Raw genomic sequence first — 18,956 nt, forward strand, 5'->3', positions numbered from 1 at the left:
GATACTAACCCTTTATCTGATATGTCATTTGCAACTATCTTTTCCCATCCCGTCAGTTGCCTATTCATTTTAGTGATTGTTTCCTTTGCCGTGCAGCTTTTTATCTTGATGAGGTCCCAATAGTTCATTTTTGCTCTTGATTCCCTTGCCTTTGAGGATGTGTCAAGTAAGAAATTGCTGCAAAAACCCAAGGTCTTAAAGGACGTAGTACCATGTGGATCTACTCCCCTCCTCCAGAGTAGAGCCTCTCTACACTATGTGAAGTCCTCTGTCCCTGAGAAACAGTTCTACACCTGCAGTGTACAGCGTCTATCATGTAGCATTGCTAAAAGCAGCAAAGGCTATATTCCCTCTGGGTGCACCTCTGTCCTCTGCTGATGAAAGGACTTTGGCTGGCACCTGCAGGTTCTTTTGTTCTTAGGAGGCAATAAATCTTCTTCCAAAAGTACTCTAAGAAGGAAAATGTTCTCTCCCAGTGCACCCCAGAGATCACCGCACCACACTATGCCCTCTGGGGTCAGCTCACTCCTTCCCAGGAGTGAGAGCCACAGATCCACTCTGGACAAAGTTGCACAATTCCAAAACCTCAGAGTCTGAGCTCCAAACATTGTTTGCAAAAAACAAAAACAAACAAACAAACAAAAACAAAAACAAAAACTGGGACACTCAGTACTTCTCGCTCCCTCTCTGCATTGTCCAGAGAGGTTTTCATTTTGTATGAACTCAATGCAGCACTTTCTCAACCCCTCTCTTACTCTCCCTTTTGTCTTTCCATAGAAAAGGTTTCATCCCCTCCACAGCACCATCATTTCTCTCCCCCAATTCACTTTCATGCATCTCGCACCTACCAAACGGTCTCCCTCCAATGGTAGAGATCTTTCTGCCACTATTCAGATCTATTTCCTGGGGTTTCCAAGTGATCTGAGCTCAATACAGGGAAAAGGAAAGCACAAGGTCTCCCTACTTCTCTGCCATCTTAACTCCTCCAGAGACCAGAATATTCTGACCCCATCCCACTTCCCACTTTGGAAGAGCTGCCAGGACATGCTTTCAGAGGCTCAGAGAAGCTGAGGTAAACCCCTCAGTTGTCCATCCCCAGAACTAAGTAACCTGCACCAGTTGATGGTCCCAGTGATTGATTAGATGAAAACCCCTTTCAGCCCGTTGGGTAGATTCAGGGTGAATAATAGCTGAATAGTGCTTTGCATTGTGAGAAAACACAAGATGCCACTGGTTAGTCTCTATCACTTGGGGTTGTACCTTATCTATCTTCTTTAAGATGAAAGCACCATAGAAAGGGGAAGCTTTCCTAAATTTGGTGGACCCTAAGATATCGCTGGAAGTAATTGAGAAGTCTGAGCTTCTTTTTCCTTCTTTCTTTTTTTTCTTTAAGGAAAAGCAAGAAGGACACCACTAAGGCACATTTTACAATCCTATGATCCTTTGAGAGTTTTACCAAGTCATAAGAGTTGAAATTAGACGGTCTGTGAGAAACAACAAAATGGATTTGAATCCCAGCGTGTCTAATACCAGTTTTCTTAACAAAGTAGTTTCTGACACATGGGTTCATTTTCTCAGAACTACATTTATGACTACATCTGATGACCTCCCAGAAATCATTCTAATACTGTCTTTGATCTGCACAGTTGGAGGTAGGTGTAACTCTATCTGTTTGAGTTTGTTCTATGGATATATCTTGTAAATGTCACCATATAGAATTGAGGACAGTAATGGAATATTAGAATTTTGTTCCTAAATTTATACTTTTAACCCAAGGTAATCAACCAAATGAATTCAATGATAATCTGCCTCTGAGAAGAGACATGTAGGGTCTGATTCATAGTCTTCATCCTCTTTGGATTCAAAGTATTCACATCTTTTTAGTTGGTAGGTCATGGTTAGATTTTTTTAAAATATTATTTATTATTTTATTTATTAGGAGAGAGAAAGAGAGACACCGTGAGCAGGGGAGGGTCAGAGAGAGAGGGAGACACAGAATCCGAAGCAGGCTCCAGGCTCTGAGCTGGCAGTCAGCACAGAGCCCGACGCAGGGCTCGAGCCCACCAACCGCGAGATCATGACCTAAGCGAAAGTCGGAAGCTTAGCCGACTAAGCCACCCAGGCGCCCCATGGTCATGGTTAGATTTAAATGAAGGAAAGAATTGAAGCAGATGATCAAAAAACCAAGAGTTTGTAGAGTTTGCTTACTATCTGCTTTATTATAAATTATACTTCCATTCGCATACTAAAGCTAGTTATGTACTACTTTATTCACTTGGAAAATAATTTTTGGGTCTTCTGAGTGTGTCAGTTACTTTTTAATTATTTGGTAGGGTGTCCCATAGGTTTTGTTCAAATGATAAATTATGTCTAGCCCTTATGAGAAGAAAAGAATACTATAGAAATCAAAAGATTTCTTTTTTTTTTTTGCATTCTTTGACTTGATAAGAAATTATATTACAAAGAAGTGGAAAAAAGAAAATATTACACTGAAGGAAATGTGATGATATTGCTTATTGCAATTTGATAACAATTCATTATAGGCTTCCTAATGTGTAATAGATAGCCAGTAATAGGAAGCTGGTTTTTTTTATTGGGCAAATTATCATACCTAGTTCCTCACTGTTATTTTGAAACTCATACAGGAGATTTCATTAAAGTTTAGTTATTTATTAACCTTTTGCTGCAAGATTGCTGAAGAAACTAATATCTGACTTATAGCATGTACAAAAAATTGCTATAAGCATTTAGTAATGACCCAAGAGCCAGTGATTGCTAGCAATATTTACTAAAGAGTCTAAGGAAATGAGATACTTCATTGAAGAGGTAAATACAGAATCTAGCATATTAACAATTACACTGATTCAGTGTGCTTAAGTATGAGGGAGGGTATTAATTACTGGAATTAAATAAGTAAAAAATGGAACAGCATTTCACTGTCCTCAGCATTAAGAAAGTATATCAAATTAAAGTTCTATAAGTGTGATATTTCGATGTCTTTCAGTAAAAATGTATTTTTTGCAGCATTTTTGAACCTACACTTAAAAGACTTTCCAATTCCTCTTCCTGTGATATTATTTTTAATTGGATGCAGTTTTGAAATATTAAGTTTTACATCTGACAAGGTGTGTATATTAACTATTAGTATTTTGTGCTATACCTCAGATTCATACAAATTCAAAGATGGCTTAAGGAAATATGTAAAAAATACTTGTCAATTCACTGTTCTGCCAGTTGATAGATGCTTGTGATATGGGTACCATCAGATCAGATATGTGAAAAAGGGAACCAGGAATAGAAGAGCTGAGATCCAGCTAAACATTGTCAAAACAGAGCCTATGTCTGGAAGGAGGTGTGCAACTCAGAGAATGAGTGCACATACAGCTACTGAGAGTGTGAGCAGCTAATGAGAGTTTAAGCAGAATTCAAAGTTTAGACAAGAACTGGTACATAAGATAGAAGCCCAGAGAGGGAGCACCTGGATGGATCAGTCAGTTAGGTGTCAGACTTTGGCTCAAGTCATGATCTTCCGACTCATGGGTTCGAGCCCCATGCTGAACTCTGCGCTGACAGTTCAGAGCCTGGAGCCTGCTTTGGATTCTGTGTCTCCCTCTCTCTCTGGTTCTCCCCAACTCATTCTCTCTCTCTCTCTCTCAAAAATAAATAAAAACATTAAAAAATTAAAAGAAGAAGAAGAAGAAAAAGAAAGGAGAAGCAGCAGCAGTAGCAGCCCAGAGAGATTGAGCTGCTGGTATAGGACTCTAGTAGCAAGATGATTCTGACATTAAACCAATCTACTGCCTCAGTTAGAAATATTTTACAGGGTTCCCATTACAACAGAGGCCAGTCTTTAAGTGTGTATAGCTTACAAGATTTCAAGAAACAGGTGTTGGACCACTTACCTGGATTTGGAAGTAAGGAGGAAGGCAAACTACAGGTCTAGTCATGGCAGCTGCAGTGTTATAAAAAGTTGAGAACAGCTGGAGTTGGGTAGAAGAGAGACTATCTTTACTAGGAGGGATGTAGAATGCATTATTGACACATTAAATAGTTCTCTATCCCCAGGGTTGGCAGCAAACTTTTTCTATAAAAGAGCATATAGTAAATATTTTAGATTATACAGGCTGTATGAGCTCTGTCACAGTTACTCAACTCTGCCATTATAGTTTAAAAACAACCATAGATAATATATATGACATGGCTTGGCTGTGTGTTCCAATAAGACTTTACAAAAACAGGCATTGAGTCAGATTTGGCCCAGGGCCATAGTTTGCCAACATCTAATTTAGTCAATCAAAACATGAACAAGAACAAGCAAGTGTAACTAGTGATATTAGCAAACATTATGGAAAACACACATTCATATAAGAACCAGAAGCAGATTCTAACTTCATTTGTTATGAACACGTTTTGTAACCATACGATTTTGACTTATATGCAATATTAAGTACTTCAATAAACTTAACTTTTTTATTTGTCAATAACCTTTTAGAAGAAGAGACCATAAGTCAAACTGTGAAGGGTCTAAGATTTTACTCTACTTGCGAGTAATAAGATAACCGGTCACAGTTTCATGGTCCTGGCAAAAAATACAGCACTTCTGGGCCTGAAACAAAGGACTTTGGTACTGACAGTGATAGCAGAAGCCAGAATCTCAGCATTTCTTGTGTCTGTTCTATGAGCCTCAGTATCCGCAGGGAGAAGCAGAGAGGGCCCAGTGAAACCTACATACACAATGGATTGCATTACAGGAGAAGAAACCTTACTTTAGAGAACGTGAATATTTTGTGATGGGCGGTAAGCTCCTCCGACCTCTTGCCCTAGAGGGAGACGCTGTCTTTATTGCACTGTACAGGATAGTAAGCCAATTATTTGCTCTAGAAGGAGAAGCTTGGTGTTCCCTTCCAAAGCTGTTAGCCATACAAATATTTTTGAAAGATAGTCTGGAAGAAAAGCAATCGATGACTCCATTCATAAGATATGGAGTCGGGTCGGAAACACAACCGACCCAGGGAGAATCATTTCCCAAAGTCAAAGGTATCACCTCACACAGCAAGTAATCAGTGTTTCCTTAACGAACAAATGTTGAGTGGATGCCCATAAGAGGATTTACCAATACCAACTAAATATTTTATGACAACCATGATTAATTAGCTACGTCACTAACAGTACTAACTTCTGAGTTTTCATTCCTACTGTTCTTCCACGCACATTTTCCATATAAGCCATGGTTAATTATTTGTAGTTTCTGAAGTTTGATATGATTGTTTACTCATTTGTAGACATTGTGCATGATAACTCATCTACCTGAAACCTGTCTTCCTTTTGTGTGCCTGAGAATCTCCTACACGTTCTCTTGTACCCATATCAATGTACTTCCTACATCTGCCTTTTAAAAAAATAAAATGGGCATGGATATGTGCATTAACTTTCCTCTGTTACTGATAATAAGCAGATGGAAAATTACAAAAATGCCATAGTTAAGACTTTAACACCTATTAAATTGTGATGTATTTTTTTCTCTTTTGCTAGAGATAAGAGTGTCTGGCATGTATTCTATGTTAATAGAATGATGGATAAGTGAGAAAATGATGTATTTTTATATTATTAGGTACAAAGATATGCAGAGGCCATACAATGGATGAGTCCAAAATTATTTTTTTCTACATTTACACCAATAATTATCTTTAATGTTGCATTTGACATGGATGTTTACATGCTCCAAAAGTTATTTTGGCAGGTAAGAAGTAGTCCTTTTCAGTAATATCATTCACTCATGAACTATTATATGTTATCTGTGCTCAGAATTTTTAAAATTTTGCTCCAAAGGGGCACCTGAGTGGCTCAGTCGGCTGAGCATCTGACTTTGGCTTAAGTCATGATCTCACTGTTCCTGATTTCAAGCTCCATATTGGGCTCTGTGCTGAAAGCTCAGAACCTGGAGCTTGCTTCTGATTCTGTGTCTCCCTCTTTCTCTGGCCCCTCCCGACTTGCACTCTGTCTCTCTCTCTCTCTCAAAAATAAATAAACATTAAAAAAATTTTTTTAAAGTTGCTCCAAACTATAAATTATAACAAAAAAGACAAGGAAAATGTACGAAGTGTGAGAGAAATAAATTTAGCTTTATATCTTAGTGAATAAACCATATCTTAGTGATTGACCAGCATATTAAATGCTCAGGTTAAAAAAAAAACTTACAGAGGAAAAAAACTAATTCTGAAAACCTGATTTGCAGAGCTAATGCCTCTTACAATTTTAACCCTGAGATGCTATTAGAGAGCTATTACGAAAATGTTTGGTCCAGTTTTTAAATTATTTTTTATAAAAGTAGTTTCTTAAATATCCACTTTCTAAAACTTCCCTTACCCACATGAACAAAATCAGAATACTCATAGAAACACCTCTAACTATATTTCACAAATTGTTATGTTTTCCTAATCATATGATATTTGAATCCCATCAGGGAAAGATCTTGAAGAAAAAATACTCCAAATCTTAAGCAGGGTATACATTTCTTTCAATGTAACAACTTCATAAATATGAGGGCATTACCTAAACTACATTAGAAGCAAAACTATTGTAATAAACTACATTTCTAGACATATACATAGATATTGCTGTTTTTATTTAATATTGGTAGTTCAAGCACTTTTCCACATCACTACAAAATTTTTATAATTATTCTTTATTTTTTAATTGAGATATAATTGATATACAACATTATATTAGTTTCAGATATACAACGTAATGATTTGATACTTGTATTTTGAAATGATCACCAAAATAAAACTAGTTAACATCCATCACCACAGTATTACATATTTTTTATCGTAACTTTTAAGACCTACTCTCTTAGCAACTTCTAAATATATAGTACTCTATAGTCACCATGCTATACATCAAATCCCATGACTTATTTATTTTATAACTGGAAGATTGTACCTTTTGACCCTTTTCATCCGTTTTCCCAACCTCCAGAGCCCCTACTCTGGCAATTGCCAATCTGTTCTTTTAATCAGTGAGCTCAAGGTTTTGTTTTGTTTTGTTTTGTTTTAAGATTCCACATATAAGTTAGGTCATACAACATTTGTTTTTTTCTATATGACTTAATCTCATGTAGCATAATGCCTTCAAGTTTCATCCATGCTGTCCCAAATGGCAAGAATCCCTTCTTTTTTAAGGTTGAGTAATATTCCATTGCATATACAATACATTTTCTTTATCCACTCACTTCTCTATAGACACTTAGGTTGCTTCCATGTCTTATTATGGTAAATGAGTATTGTCAATAGTGTAAATTCACATTATTGTAAGGAACGCTACAATGACCATGGGAGTGCAGTTTTGAATTCTTACAAGGAGCTTCAGGCACAATCACATTTTTCCAAGTCCATCTGGCAATGAAATGGTACTACATAGATGCCACTGAAAGGATAAAAGAAAGCACAAGGCAATCGTGGGAAGGCAAAGGCCAGGTTAGTTCTAGAAGAATAGAATTTTTCTTCCCATCTTTTCTATAGTCCTCTGCCAATTCTCCACATTCTTTCTATTTTATTTTCTCCTTCTTTTCCTTTTTTGTAAATTTTTTCTAAATTTGTGTTCTTTTTCTCTCTGTTAGTAGGCTAGGTTTCAGTTTTATACACAGTGAAATGTGTATATATACGTGTGAGTTTATATGGTGTGTGTCATATACCTTTACACATCCATATTTATATTCAACACCCTTATTAAGAAATTTAAAAGTTCCCTTGTAATTATATGATATTTCCTACAAGTACCATGTCTTAGGTTCTAAGAATCTCATTGCAGTATTTGCCTCTTATTTCCAGACTTAGAAGAACATATTTGTTAAATAAGATAACTTAAAATTTCCCTTTGATGGATTCAGTGTGAGTCCGTATCTCTAATAATCCTGTTAATCTGCTTTGTAAAATAGGATAAAAAGGCACTATGATTTTTCTTTTCATAAAATTTATTTGCAGATACTTTTAATTACAATTCCTGGCTTTTTAATGAATTATATCTTAATTCTTTGGTATCTGGCATCTATGAATAAATTACTTTTGAAAACCACTCCATGGTTATTTTTTGCAACCATCCTCATGAGTTCAGATCCCATGCTGACTGCAGCTGCTGTAAGAAACCTTGGTACGTATATGTTTTCCATTTTTTCTACGTTTAAAATATCATACTCTGTATTTAATGTGTCTAGTGTTAAGATTTTTTGCTCACTGTAGCTTTTCACTATATTAAGTGAGGCATTGGGAATTGAGCATAGAGATTCAAGTTAGTAATGCTTAGAACAAAATGAAATGCAAGTGGTGGTATTACCTAAATATATAAATATTTTATATATATATATATATATTTTAAAGTATATATACTTTAAAGTCTTTCATCCTGTTGTGGAATAAAACAGGATTATTTGGAATCCTTGACTTTATACGTGCTTCTACCTCAAGCCACAAGTTCTGATGGTGAACAATTTGCATATACATTGTGATGACATTTCTATTGTCCAATACCACTTTTCATTTGAAAATACTGTAATTAGGATAATGCCATATATAAAAAAAAAAAAATTCTTTAGAGTCACTGTCACCATTAAGACCAAAAAATGTAAAAAGTCAAAAACAGTAAAATCACTTATCTTACAGTAGTTTCAGAGTGTACTATTTTAGGAGAAATCTATATTTAAAACTAAGTACCAAGTCAGGGTACCTGGGTGGCTCAGTTGGTTAAGCCTCTGACTGTGGCCTCAGTCATGATTTCACTGTTCCCAAGTTCCAGCCCCACATCAGGCTCTGTTCTGACAGCTCGGAAACTGGGGCCTGTTTCAGACTCTGTATCTCCCTCTCTCTGCCTCACCCCCACTAGTGCTCTGTCTGTATGTCTCTCTCAAAAATAAATAAACATTAAAATTTTTTAAAAATAAATAAATAAAGTACCAAGTCAATGTAACACACACATTTTTCATTTTATGGCCATTACCAGGGGAAAAGCTACTTGAGGGAAGTAGAAATAGAATAAAGACGACACATCAGTGTACCTAAATGAATAAAGGAAAGCCAATTCTCCAAAATAGAGAGATTAAGATTGTGAGGTTAAGAGTTTTGGCGCCTGGGTGGCTCAGTCGATTAAGTGTCCGACCTCGGCTCAGATCACAATCTCACCATTGGCCAGAGCCTGGAGCCTGCCTTGGATTCTGGGTCTCCCTTTTTCTGTCCCTCCCCCGTTCATGCTCTGTCCCTCTGTCTCTCTCAAGAATAAATAAACATTAAACAACATTTTTAAATAAATAAATTTTAAAAACAAAGGAAGAGGAGGCACCACCATCGATCACCCAACCCAACCCAACCCAACTCTGTCAATGCCCGCCCCTTTTCCACTCACAAGATTTGGTGAAGTTCTGTGCTACCTGACAGCATTACATACTTCTGTTTCAACTTTATAATCTTGTAATCTAGTTAGTATTCCACTAATTTTCCTGGCCTATCATTGTTGAATTTAAATAATGGGTATCTTGCAAGGTGATGCTCATACATTTTGGCCATCTTGCCATGACATTTGGAATATTGTTCTTCTCCTCTCTTTGTAGTTTGTAAAAAAATAAAAATTAAAAATAAAGTATTTTTCTCTTGGCAACATTTTTGCCTGAGTTGACAAAGCATAATTTTTACATTTATTTTATTTTACTCTCATACACATAGAAAATCTGCCTATGCTTATGAGTACATGAGTACATTCACGTTGTTTTGAGCTTTCAATGGTCTGTTGACTCTTATGCCCCTGTGACAGTTGTTTACTTTCACATATTTACAGTTTGTTATAGTTCTATTTTCCAAGCTGGAATAATTATACAACAGTACCAGTTAGGTTTTTCTCAGTAAAGAACAACTCTGAATTTCAACAACCGAGTAAGAAAAAACATGGCGGCTTAACACAACAGTTATTTATTTTTCATCAGTCTGGCAGTTCTGATGATATGGGCTGGGCTCACTAATGAATCTACAGTCAGATGGAGGATCGTCCAGGGGCTAAGTGATCTAGGATGGACTCAAATGAGAAAATCCTCCTTTCTTCCACATATTTCTCACACTCCTCCAGTGGCACAGCTAGCGAACATTATAATGATGGTGACAGAGGTACAAGATATAGGAAGCAGAAATCCTTCTCAAGCGTCTGCTTGCATCAAGTCTCAGAACAGACTGGATCTCTTATGGGAGAGAAACTGCAGTTTTACAGCAAAGGGCATGGATGTGTAATGAGGTGAAGAATTAGACCATCAGTGCACTTGACCTTCCACAAGAACAGACTGCCTTGACTTTTCTTGCAGCAGCATACTTAGTGTGTTAGGTTGTGATCATAGAATGGTTGGGTTATGAAATAACATTTCCTTCCTATGTACATTTAGAAAGTCATTAAAGATGCTCAAAGTTAGTTTTGCCACTACAGGCATGTTTAATAGCAGAGAAAAATGATAATTGATAGGTCTCTAAACTTAGAGTATCATCACAAATGGAGGGAAATGAAGATGGGAGTACATAATATCAGAATGCTTTCCATTTCATAGAGTTTGATTTCTAAAACTTTTGACAGGAATGTATGCTAAAGTAAGAGAATTTCTAATCATAGTGATTATCTTGACAATTGCATTAATACTTTGCTTAGGCACTATGTTAGAAAGCTTGGCTTACACATTTCCTTTATCCTCTGCCATTGTTCCTTATTTTTCCCTAAATATACAAAGAGTATTTATATTGGCTAAGTCACCAAATTAAAAAAAATAATGTATTTCATGCTTTCATCTGGGCGTTAAAACAAGGAATGACAGCTCTAGTCTGTTATCTTAGTTAAACAAACCACGCTCAATCACAATTAATTTGGTTCCTAATTACGAAGTCTAGACTTAACTTACAGTTGATATATAATTAAATTTCCTTGAAGGGAGTTTTCAAATATGACTAAAGTTTGTTTAAGTATATGGGGAAAGAATGTGATATAAATCCATAACTAAGAATATACTTCTACTTGCTAATAAGATTTTATTCTTTAATATTGATGATTTTCTTTCATGAAACAAAATATTTTCTTTTCCACAGGTCTTTCTAGAAGCCTCATCAATTTAATTAATGGAGAATGTCTGATGACCTCTATAATGTCCTTGATTATATTTAGTGGTATTGAGGATATTAACGCCAACTTGCATAAGGTGAACCATTCATTAGGTAAGGACCTTTGTTTTCCCCAAAATTTCTTAAAATTAGAATCTTGTATTTTCTAAAAGCTGATATGGCTATTGTAATGTTTGATCATAAGTTATGCCTGTACAAATATAATCAGCATTAGTAAGGGGATTTACCCTTGACAAAGCACTGCCACATATCCCTTATTTACTCTTTTTTGTGCTTCTGTTGTGAGACTGGGTTGAGACTTTTCATGAGGATGCCTACAGGGGAAGCATTCTACAGTCCTAGGCTGAGTCAGAATGCTCAGCAACAGGAATGAGAGATGTTTTTTCTGTGTTGACGATGAACTCAGAAGACAAGCCAGGTAATGCCCCCACCAGTGGTGAGAGGGATGCAACCGTTACCCTTCCCTTCACTGGGGCAACATGGAAAGCTGTTAGCTTAAAGAGCAAGTGTGAGTTACATGACCGTCTCCAAGGCCTGAGAATAGCGCTTGTAAGCAGAGAGATTACAAGGCATTCGTGAGCTCATTTACCACTTTCAGAAAGCCCTGTACCTAAGTATCTTTGATTATTTTATCATATGTCTGTGTATTATATATATATATGCATACATATTTTTATATATAATGAATGATATGTGCACACTATGAGGAATGATTATAAAATATACAGATGTGTAATTATCACTCAAGGCAAGAAATATAGTGCCCCAGCAATCCCAGAAGCATCTTCTATGCCCCTCCCTGATCAAAACCCCATACCCTTCTTCCTGCAACAGTGCTTCTCAAAACATAGTCACTACCTTGGGCAGGGTGATGGGAGACGGTGTCCACAGGATCCTTTAAGGATGTCCATGAAGTCAAATATTTTCAACCTGATATTAAGAAGTTATTTACTTTTTTTTAGTGTGTTGCCATTTGCACTGATTTTGGACAAGCGATGGTTATAGGCTTCTGGAGAAAATTGTTGACAGATACTCTTCCACTCACTGCAGGTCTTTGGTGTCCTAAGGCCTTCTGCAGCATTATCTCATTTCACCTTTCTATCCTCCTGAAGAAAAGAGCATTTAGGAGGTGCTTCCAGACTACATTCTAGTGCATCAAAGGAGTCTGTAAGATGCCAAATAATACGTTATATTGGAGTCAGATCCTTCTGCTGCCCCCTTTCCCAGCAATTAAGCATGTCTCAAATTACTTCTCTAATCACTCAGGAAGAGGAAGTTTTAACTGTATGTAGTTGCTTTCCTGGTCCCTGGAAAGTACCTGGTTGTTGGGCAGCCAATGTTCCTGTTTCCCTCTATTCTGACCCATCTTTGCATTACATCTTTATAATCAATGCCGAAAATTGAGAATTAAGGATTATTTTTTCTGGTGAACACACACTCCAGGGATCATCACACCTTTCATGTCTTCCTCAAGGGAGCTGGTCCGCATGCTAGACAGCTACCCTACTTGGGCATAAAGAGAACTCACCTTTAGCCTTGTTTTATATCCAGTTAGTTTCCCCAGGCCATGGCAACTTGGAACATGTGTGGTGAGCCTGGGCCCCTAACTTAGCACAGAAAGGTACATCTTCTTGAAGTGCTTCATATATCCCATCTGTGGTGTGTGAGAAAGTCAAACCACCACAGACATTCAACCTCTTCCAAAATTCAGACCACAAAGGGGAATGATATATGTCACTCAGAGAGCTTTTACCATAAGACCTCCTGAAGATAGGGCTTTCCTAAAGAAGACTGAGGTGAGCAGCACAGAGATGTTTGTATTCAGAAGCATCTTAAAAACTCAAGGACCACTCTTGGGGGAAACTGAAAAATGCAAAGAGGTATCATCATACATGCTGGCTGGAAGGATCCATGCCCAGTCCCCAAACCTGGGCCAGTACTCTACTAGACTCCATTTAAGATAGTAAATATTGACCACAGAACTTCCTGGAACCTTATCAGAGTTGACATCTACAGTCTAATCAACAGAACATTTTTTATATTCATTGGCAAGCCAAAAGAAAAAAGGGGGTACTGATATGGAAATTCATTCATTAATCCATCCATTCATTAATACAATTATTTATTGATATGAACTATGTGATAGTTCCTATTCTAGCCCTTGGTGCTTCAACCATGAACATAATAGTCCCTGCTTTCACAGAGCTTGCTTCGTAATTTTGATAATAATTAATGGAATAAAATTTTGTGTTTAGGTGTCAGAAAAGTAAAAACTATAAATGGTCACTCTATTTAAATAATAATAGTAACAACTAAAATAATAAAAACTCTGGTGAAGGAAGAAGAAAACAGTGAGAACTTATTCCCTCAGCCATCAGGAGTTTCTCTGAATTTCTAACAGCTTTGAAAGAAAAATTTCCTTTAAGAAAAAAAAATGTATGGGGGCGCCTGGGTGGCTCAGTTGGTTGAGCGTCCGACTTCGGCTCAGGTCATGATCTCACGGCTCGTGGGTTCGTGCCCCGCGTCAGGCTCTGTGCTGACAGCTCAGAGCCTGGAGCCTGCTTCAGATTCTGTATCTCCCTCTCTCTCTGACTCTCCCCTGCTCATGCTCTGTCTCTCTCAGTCTCTCAAAAATAAATAAGTGTTAAAAAAATCTTTAAAAAAAGAAGAAAAAAAAGAAAAAAATGTATGACAAGTATTGCTGATTATTTCATTTATATCAATTGACACAATAGTAAATCAATAATTTTCATAATAATTATCTTTAGAAATTCATGTAATTATTTAAAAGTATTGTTTTATCTTTGAAGTTAGTGTGTATTTCATAAAGAGAAAAATTAAGAGTTACTGTACTCAAAGGTCTATCTTTTCCAACTTACATGTTAGGAGTTTAAAAAAGTTTTAAGAAATATTGGATTTGCTTTGAGGCTTTTCGTGGTCTAATAATTCCATTCAGTAAACATTTTACTGATTAGAAACTATTTTCCTTTCTTAAAAATGAAACCGGCGTGCCTAGGTGGCTCAGTCGGTTAGGCACCTGACTTTGATCATGTTCTCACGGTTAGGTTCCTTAGTTCAAGCCCTGCGACAGGCTCTGTGCTGACAGCTCAGAGCCTGGAGCCTGCTTCAGATTCTGTGTCTTCCCCTCTCTCTTCCCCTCCCCCACTCATACTCTGTCTCTCTTTCTCAAAAATAAACATTGAAAAAAGAAGAAGAAAGCAACTTTCCTTATTGTTGTTTATTTTATTTTGAGAGAGAGTGAGAGCATGTACCTGCAGGCCTGGGGGTGCAAGTGGGGGAGAGGCAGAGAGAAAGGGTAACAGAGAAGCTCAAGCAGGATCCAAGCTGCCAGTGCAGAACCCAATGAATGGCTCGAACTCACGAACCATGAGATCATTATCTGAGCCCAAATCAAAAGTCGGACACTTAACCAAATGAACCATGCAGGCAACCCCCCAAAAAAAGCAACTTTCAAATTGGGTCTTCTAACTCCCATTCCCTGCATCCTTCTGAAACCAGAGTCAACCACCATTCTATGTTTCAGTTGCAGGAGGTACCAGACTCCCCAAATGCCCATTATAGCTAATCTCATGCATAGAAGAGGTATGACCTAGAAGGCCATTCCTGACACTCTCCTTCCATCTTCATACTATCTCTACAGATGCTACATCTTTCCACTCAGCAGACCTAGAAACATGGGCACGGGACTAGGTAAAAAGGAATCTAAATTGTCTCAGCACTCCAAATAGTGTCCTCCCCCCCAGTGGACGTTCATGAATAGGACTCATAAAAATTTTTTTCTCTTTCATTTTGCCACCTCAGAACACAGTTCTAGGTTTACTTATTCTCATATTTAGTCTCATTTTTTTGTTGTAGTTGCTCTTACTATATTCTGTTGGCCATTCTTGGTTTTGGTTTTGTTCTTGCTCCCCACCTATTCTGTTGCAGTTGACCCTTGTGCTTTGTGACTCCCAAGACTTGCTTTTATCTGAGATTCAAATTCTATTTCTCTGTTCCTCACCCTGTAAAGTGGGGGATTTCCTCACCCACTGGCATGCCTGATTCCGGCAACCAAGGCCACCAAGGGCTTAGTGTTGTGGACGAAATGACACAAAGACAAGACACACACAAAAGACAGACACAGACACAACTCCGGCCAGAGGAACAATTCTAAGCAAGCCCCTCTTGCGGTTTATTTTATACCCCGGTAACTGGATACAAACTGAAATCTACAAGATGCATTCCTTTACCAAATAAGGGCAAGAAGCCAAACACATTCCAAGGACAGGGGGGAGCAAAGGGAGGAAGCGACCACAACATGTTTACTAAGAGGCCTGCTCACAATTCCAGCCTCCTCCTTATATCTAAGGAGGGCATGTTCCCTGGTGTGCGAGCGGATCATTAACCTTGGATATTGTGTGCAGGCCCCTTGGCAGAACATCCTGTTTGCAGGCATGATCTGCCCAGGCAGAGAGTCCCGTGTGCAGGCACATCTCTGTGTCCCTAACCACGCTTTCTTGTGGTCACTGTCGGGCTCCCACAGCTTAGGCTTCCTGTTTTCCTGGGAAGGACGTCGTAATGATTGTGGAAAAAAATTTGGTGAAATATAACAATATTCAGTAAAGGAGCAACTATTCTTTAGTGCATATTCTACTTCTGGAGCCTAAGGAAGTAATTAGAGAAGTACAAAAAATCATGTACAGAAATATACACAATATACATATGATGCAGCATTTTATCAGGGAAAAAACTGGAAATAAATGAAATACTCAACAATAATACTCAACCAATCAATTGGTTTGACAAACCAAACCAATACAGAAGATTCACTCAGCTGGGACCCAGTGGCATTCCTTTTTCTGTATTTCCTGTGTCTATCGTGTTTGATATAGAATATAAGTTCTAAGAGTTTGGGGACTTTCTACTTCTTATTCTTTACTGTAGCTCCAAAATGTAGTGTACTATTTGGCACTGAATAAATGTATATTTCTTACTGGGGATCAAAAGAAACTCTTTAATGAAACTGACTGAATTTTGCAAACTTGTATGGCTTCCAGCATTTGAATAGAAACTCTTTGAATGTAGGAATAAGAAAATACCATACATCTACCCCAGTGGGGATGGGCTAGTTTTAAAGATCACAACAGAAAAAAAAGTTGACCCAGAGTATCAGTTAAAGGTAAGATCAAGTGAGTTCTATTAACTAATTTCCGTTTGTTCCCCTTTCTTTCAGTTTTGGACATCCTATTGGAAATCTGGTCTTATTTTCTAGCAAGTTTCTTATTTGGAATTCTAAGTTCAAAACTGATTCAGTTGTGGATGGCTACTGTTTTTGGTGATGATGTCAATCACATAAGTCTCAGCTTTTCAATTCTGTACCTCGTCTTTTTTATTTGTAAGTCTGAGGCCAATGCCTAAAATTAAATGACACAGAAAAACTCAATACAAAGATATGGGAAGAGATATACCAGGCAGAGTTGGTAAAACAAACCATTCGATTTATCTGGAGGAATTTTTTTAAAATAAACTATCAAAAGATATAAAAATATTAGTATCTATACAACAGAAATCAATGTGTCAAGATATATAAAGCAAATGCCATTATAAAAGACAAAGGAATTTGACAAAATCAAAATTACAATGAGATACTTTATCATGCCTTTCCCAGATAATTTCATAAGCAATTGAACAAAAAATAATTATGACTATAAAAAGATATAAATAAAAACTTAAGAGCTTGGTTTATAAGATGTATAGTTTTATCTCTCCAAAGCGAATACATATCCTTTACATATATACCCGTAGACCATTTACAGAAATGAACCAGACTCGAAGAGCATTTTAATAAAATCCCAAACACTGTTCAATCCCAATGCAACTTTAGTTTTTAATTACAGAAGGAAGGTCTTTAAAAATAGTCATCCTAATAGCTTGAAATTATATATACTTTTCTTGATAGCTTTTAGATCAAAAAGGAAATCAGAATAGAAGTCGCAGATCAAGTAAGGTTAAATATTAGAAAATCCATCAATATTATTAATTACTTTGCCACCATTTCCTCCTCACAGAGTGTGGTAGATATTCATAATTCATCACATTATTGTTTTCTGATGAGGCCTCAGAATCTCATTCAACCCAGCTCTTCAAGACAACCCTGCAAATGACTTGGAGCTAGCATGCGTAGTAAATACAGTAAAACCTTGGTTTGTGAGCATAATTCTTTCCAGAAACATGCTTGTAATGCAAAGCGCTTTGGATTACACAAAGTGCACAAAGTATATCAAAGCGAATTTCAAGAACCGTTGGCCCAGTTGTGACCACATGACTTTCATTGTCACATACTACTCGTATGGCAAGACATCGCTCGTTTACCAAGTTAAAATTTATTGGAAATATTTGCTCGTCTTGTGGAACACTCACAGAACAAGTTACTCGTAATCCAAGGTTTTACTGTAATACCTAGTTATCTAGTTACCAACTTATATTATGCACTTCCATTTACATTTAGGAGTAAGACAATGTTGCCTATTCTCATATCCATGATTTAAAATAGTTCTTTAGCTAATTAAAATAGCTATTTAAAACAGAAGCTTTAGCTAATTCATTAAGGAAAAAAAAACCTTTATCCATAATTTTAAAAGAGAAAATGATTTCATTAGTGGCACTATTTTAAATTACATAGAAAACCCAAAAGAATTAATTAGTAAACTAAGCCCAAAAGGCTTTTTAATAACTTGATAAAAGATAAATATACAAAAAAAAAGTGTTCTTATAGGCTAGCAGGAGTTAGTTAGAAAATATAATGAAAATTTTATCCTTGTTAGATTGGCAAAAAGCTATAAAATATAAAGGAATAAACGTAAGAAGTTTGAGTGTAAACATGGAAAATTATGAGTTTACTGAGAAATATAAAACTGGAATAAACTAAAACAGAAAATCTTTTTAGAATTGCTAGAGTAACAAGATTCATTATTTCCTTGTCTGAGAAAGGAAAGGCAGAATATAAGATCTTGAGGCTTCCTACCTAATCAGGAGATTAAAGCCAGTTATAATCAAGTGAGTTTATAGAATCAAATTAATGAATTAATAGACATCAAAGGAATGCCAGTTAAGATACATTCATCATGTACTACTTTAATTGTGGATGCCTAAATTTCTACAAAAATATATTCCAAAAAATATAATTTTCTCTAATATTAATTAGTAAGGGTTAAGGGATATACCCCCAAAATAATTATAAATCGGTAGAGTTAAAATATCTCTATAAATATTTTAGAAAGAAAACTTCTAGGACAGAATTTCCTGAAAACAAAGTACAGAGAAAACATAAATCTAATGTAAAAGGACTTTCACTCTGACCTGGCTTAATGTTTATATTGTTAGTATCTTCAAGATACTCACTGGAAATATTTTCCGGGTGTCACTATTACCTAATAAATTATAATGACTAGTCCAGGACTTGATCTCCTCAAAGTGCCTGTGTCCACACTTTCCTCAACTTTTATAATTCAAAACTGACTAACCAAAGTGTTAGTTTCTGGCTTAGGTACCATTTCTAGCCAGGGCTAAAATAAAGAATACAAAATTTGTAATTTCCCATCAAGGGAAAGACTCAGTAGTGTGATAATGATACTAATTTCATAAAATTAAAATGTATTACAGTCTGAATCAAACAATAATAGAAATTTGAGGGGGGAGGTTGAAATTTTACAAAACAATTTGAAATATCATCTGGAAATACAAATGGGAGAATAGACAAGATAACTTTTTTTAAAAATGGACAACTTTCCCTTCTAGGTAGGTATTAAACATTTAACAAGC

General features: G+C 36.5%; 1 protein-coding gene across 1 annotated transcript in view; it reads left to right on the plus strand.

Moving 5' to 3' along the window:
• Nucleotides 1-1,488: 1,488 nt before the first annotated feature.
• The window catches only part of SLC9C1 (solute carrier family 9 member C1), an 82,025-nt gene continuing 64,557 nt past the window's right edge, over nt 1,489-18,956 (plus strand). Inside the window, exons 1-6 of the mRNA XM_077771814.1 lie at nt 1,489-1,652; nt 3,025-3,125; nt 5,612-5,740; nt 7,983-8,148; nt 11,103-11,228; nt 16,369-16,530. Of these exons, the coding sequence (XP_077627940.1) occupies nt 1,502-1,652; nt 3,025-3,125; nt 5,612-5,740; nt 7,983-8,148; nt 11,103-11,228; nt 16,369-16,530 (835 nt within the window). The 5' untranslated portion in view covers nt 1,489-1,501. The remainder of the gene's footprint in view (nt 1,653-3,024; nt 3,126-5,611; nt 5,741-7,982; nt 8,149-11,102; nt 11,229-16,368; nt 16,531-18,956) is intronic.

Source organism: Crocuta crocuta, unplaced genomic scaffold (genome assembly GCF_008692635.1).
Source record: "Crocuta crocuta isolate KB4526 unplaced genomic scaffold, BGI_CrCroc_1.0 scaffold56, whole genome shotgun sequence".
Classification (NCBI taxonomy): domain Eukaryota; kingdom Metazoa; phylum Chordata; class Mammalia; order Carnivora; family Hyaenidae; genus Crocuta; species Crocuta crocuta.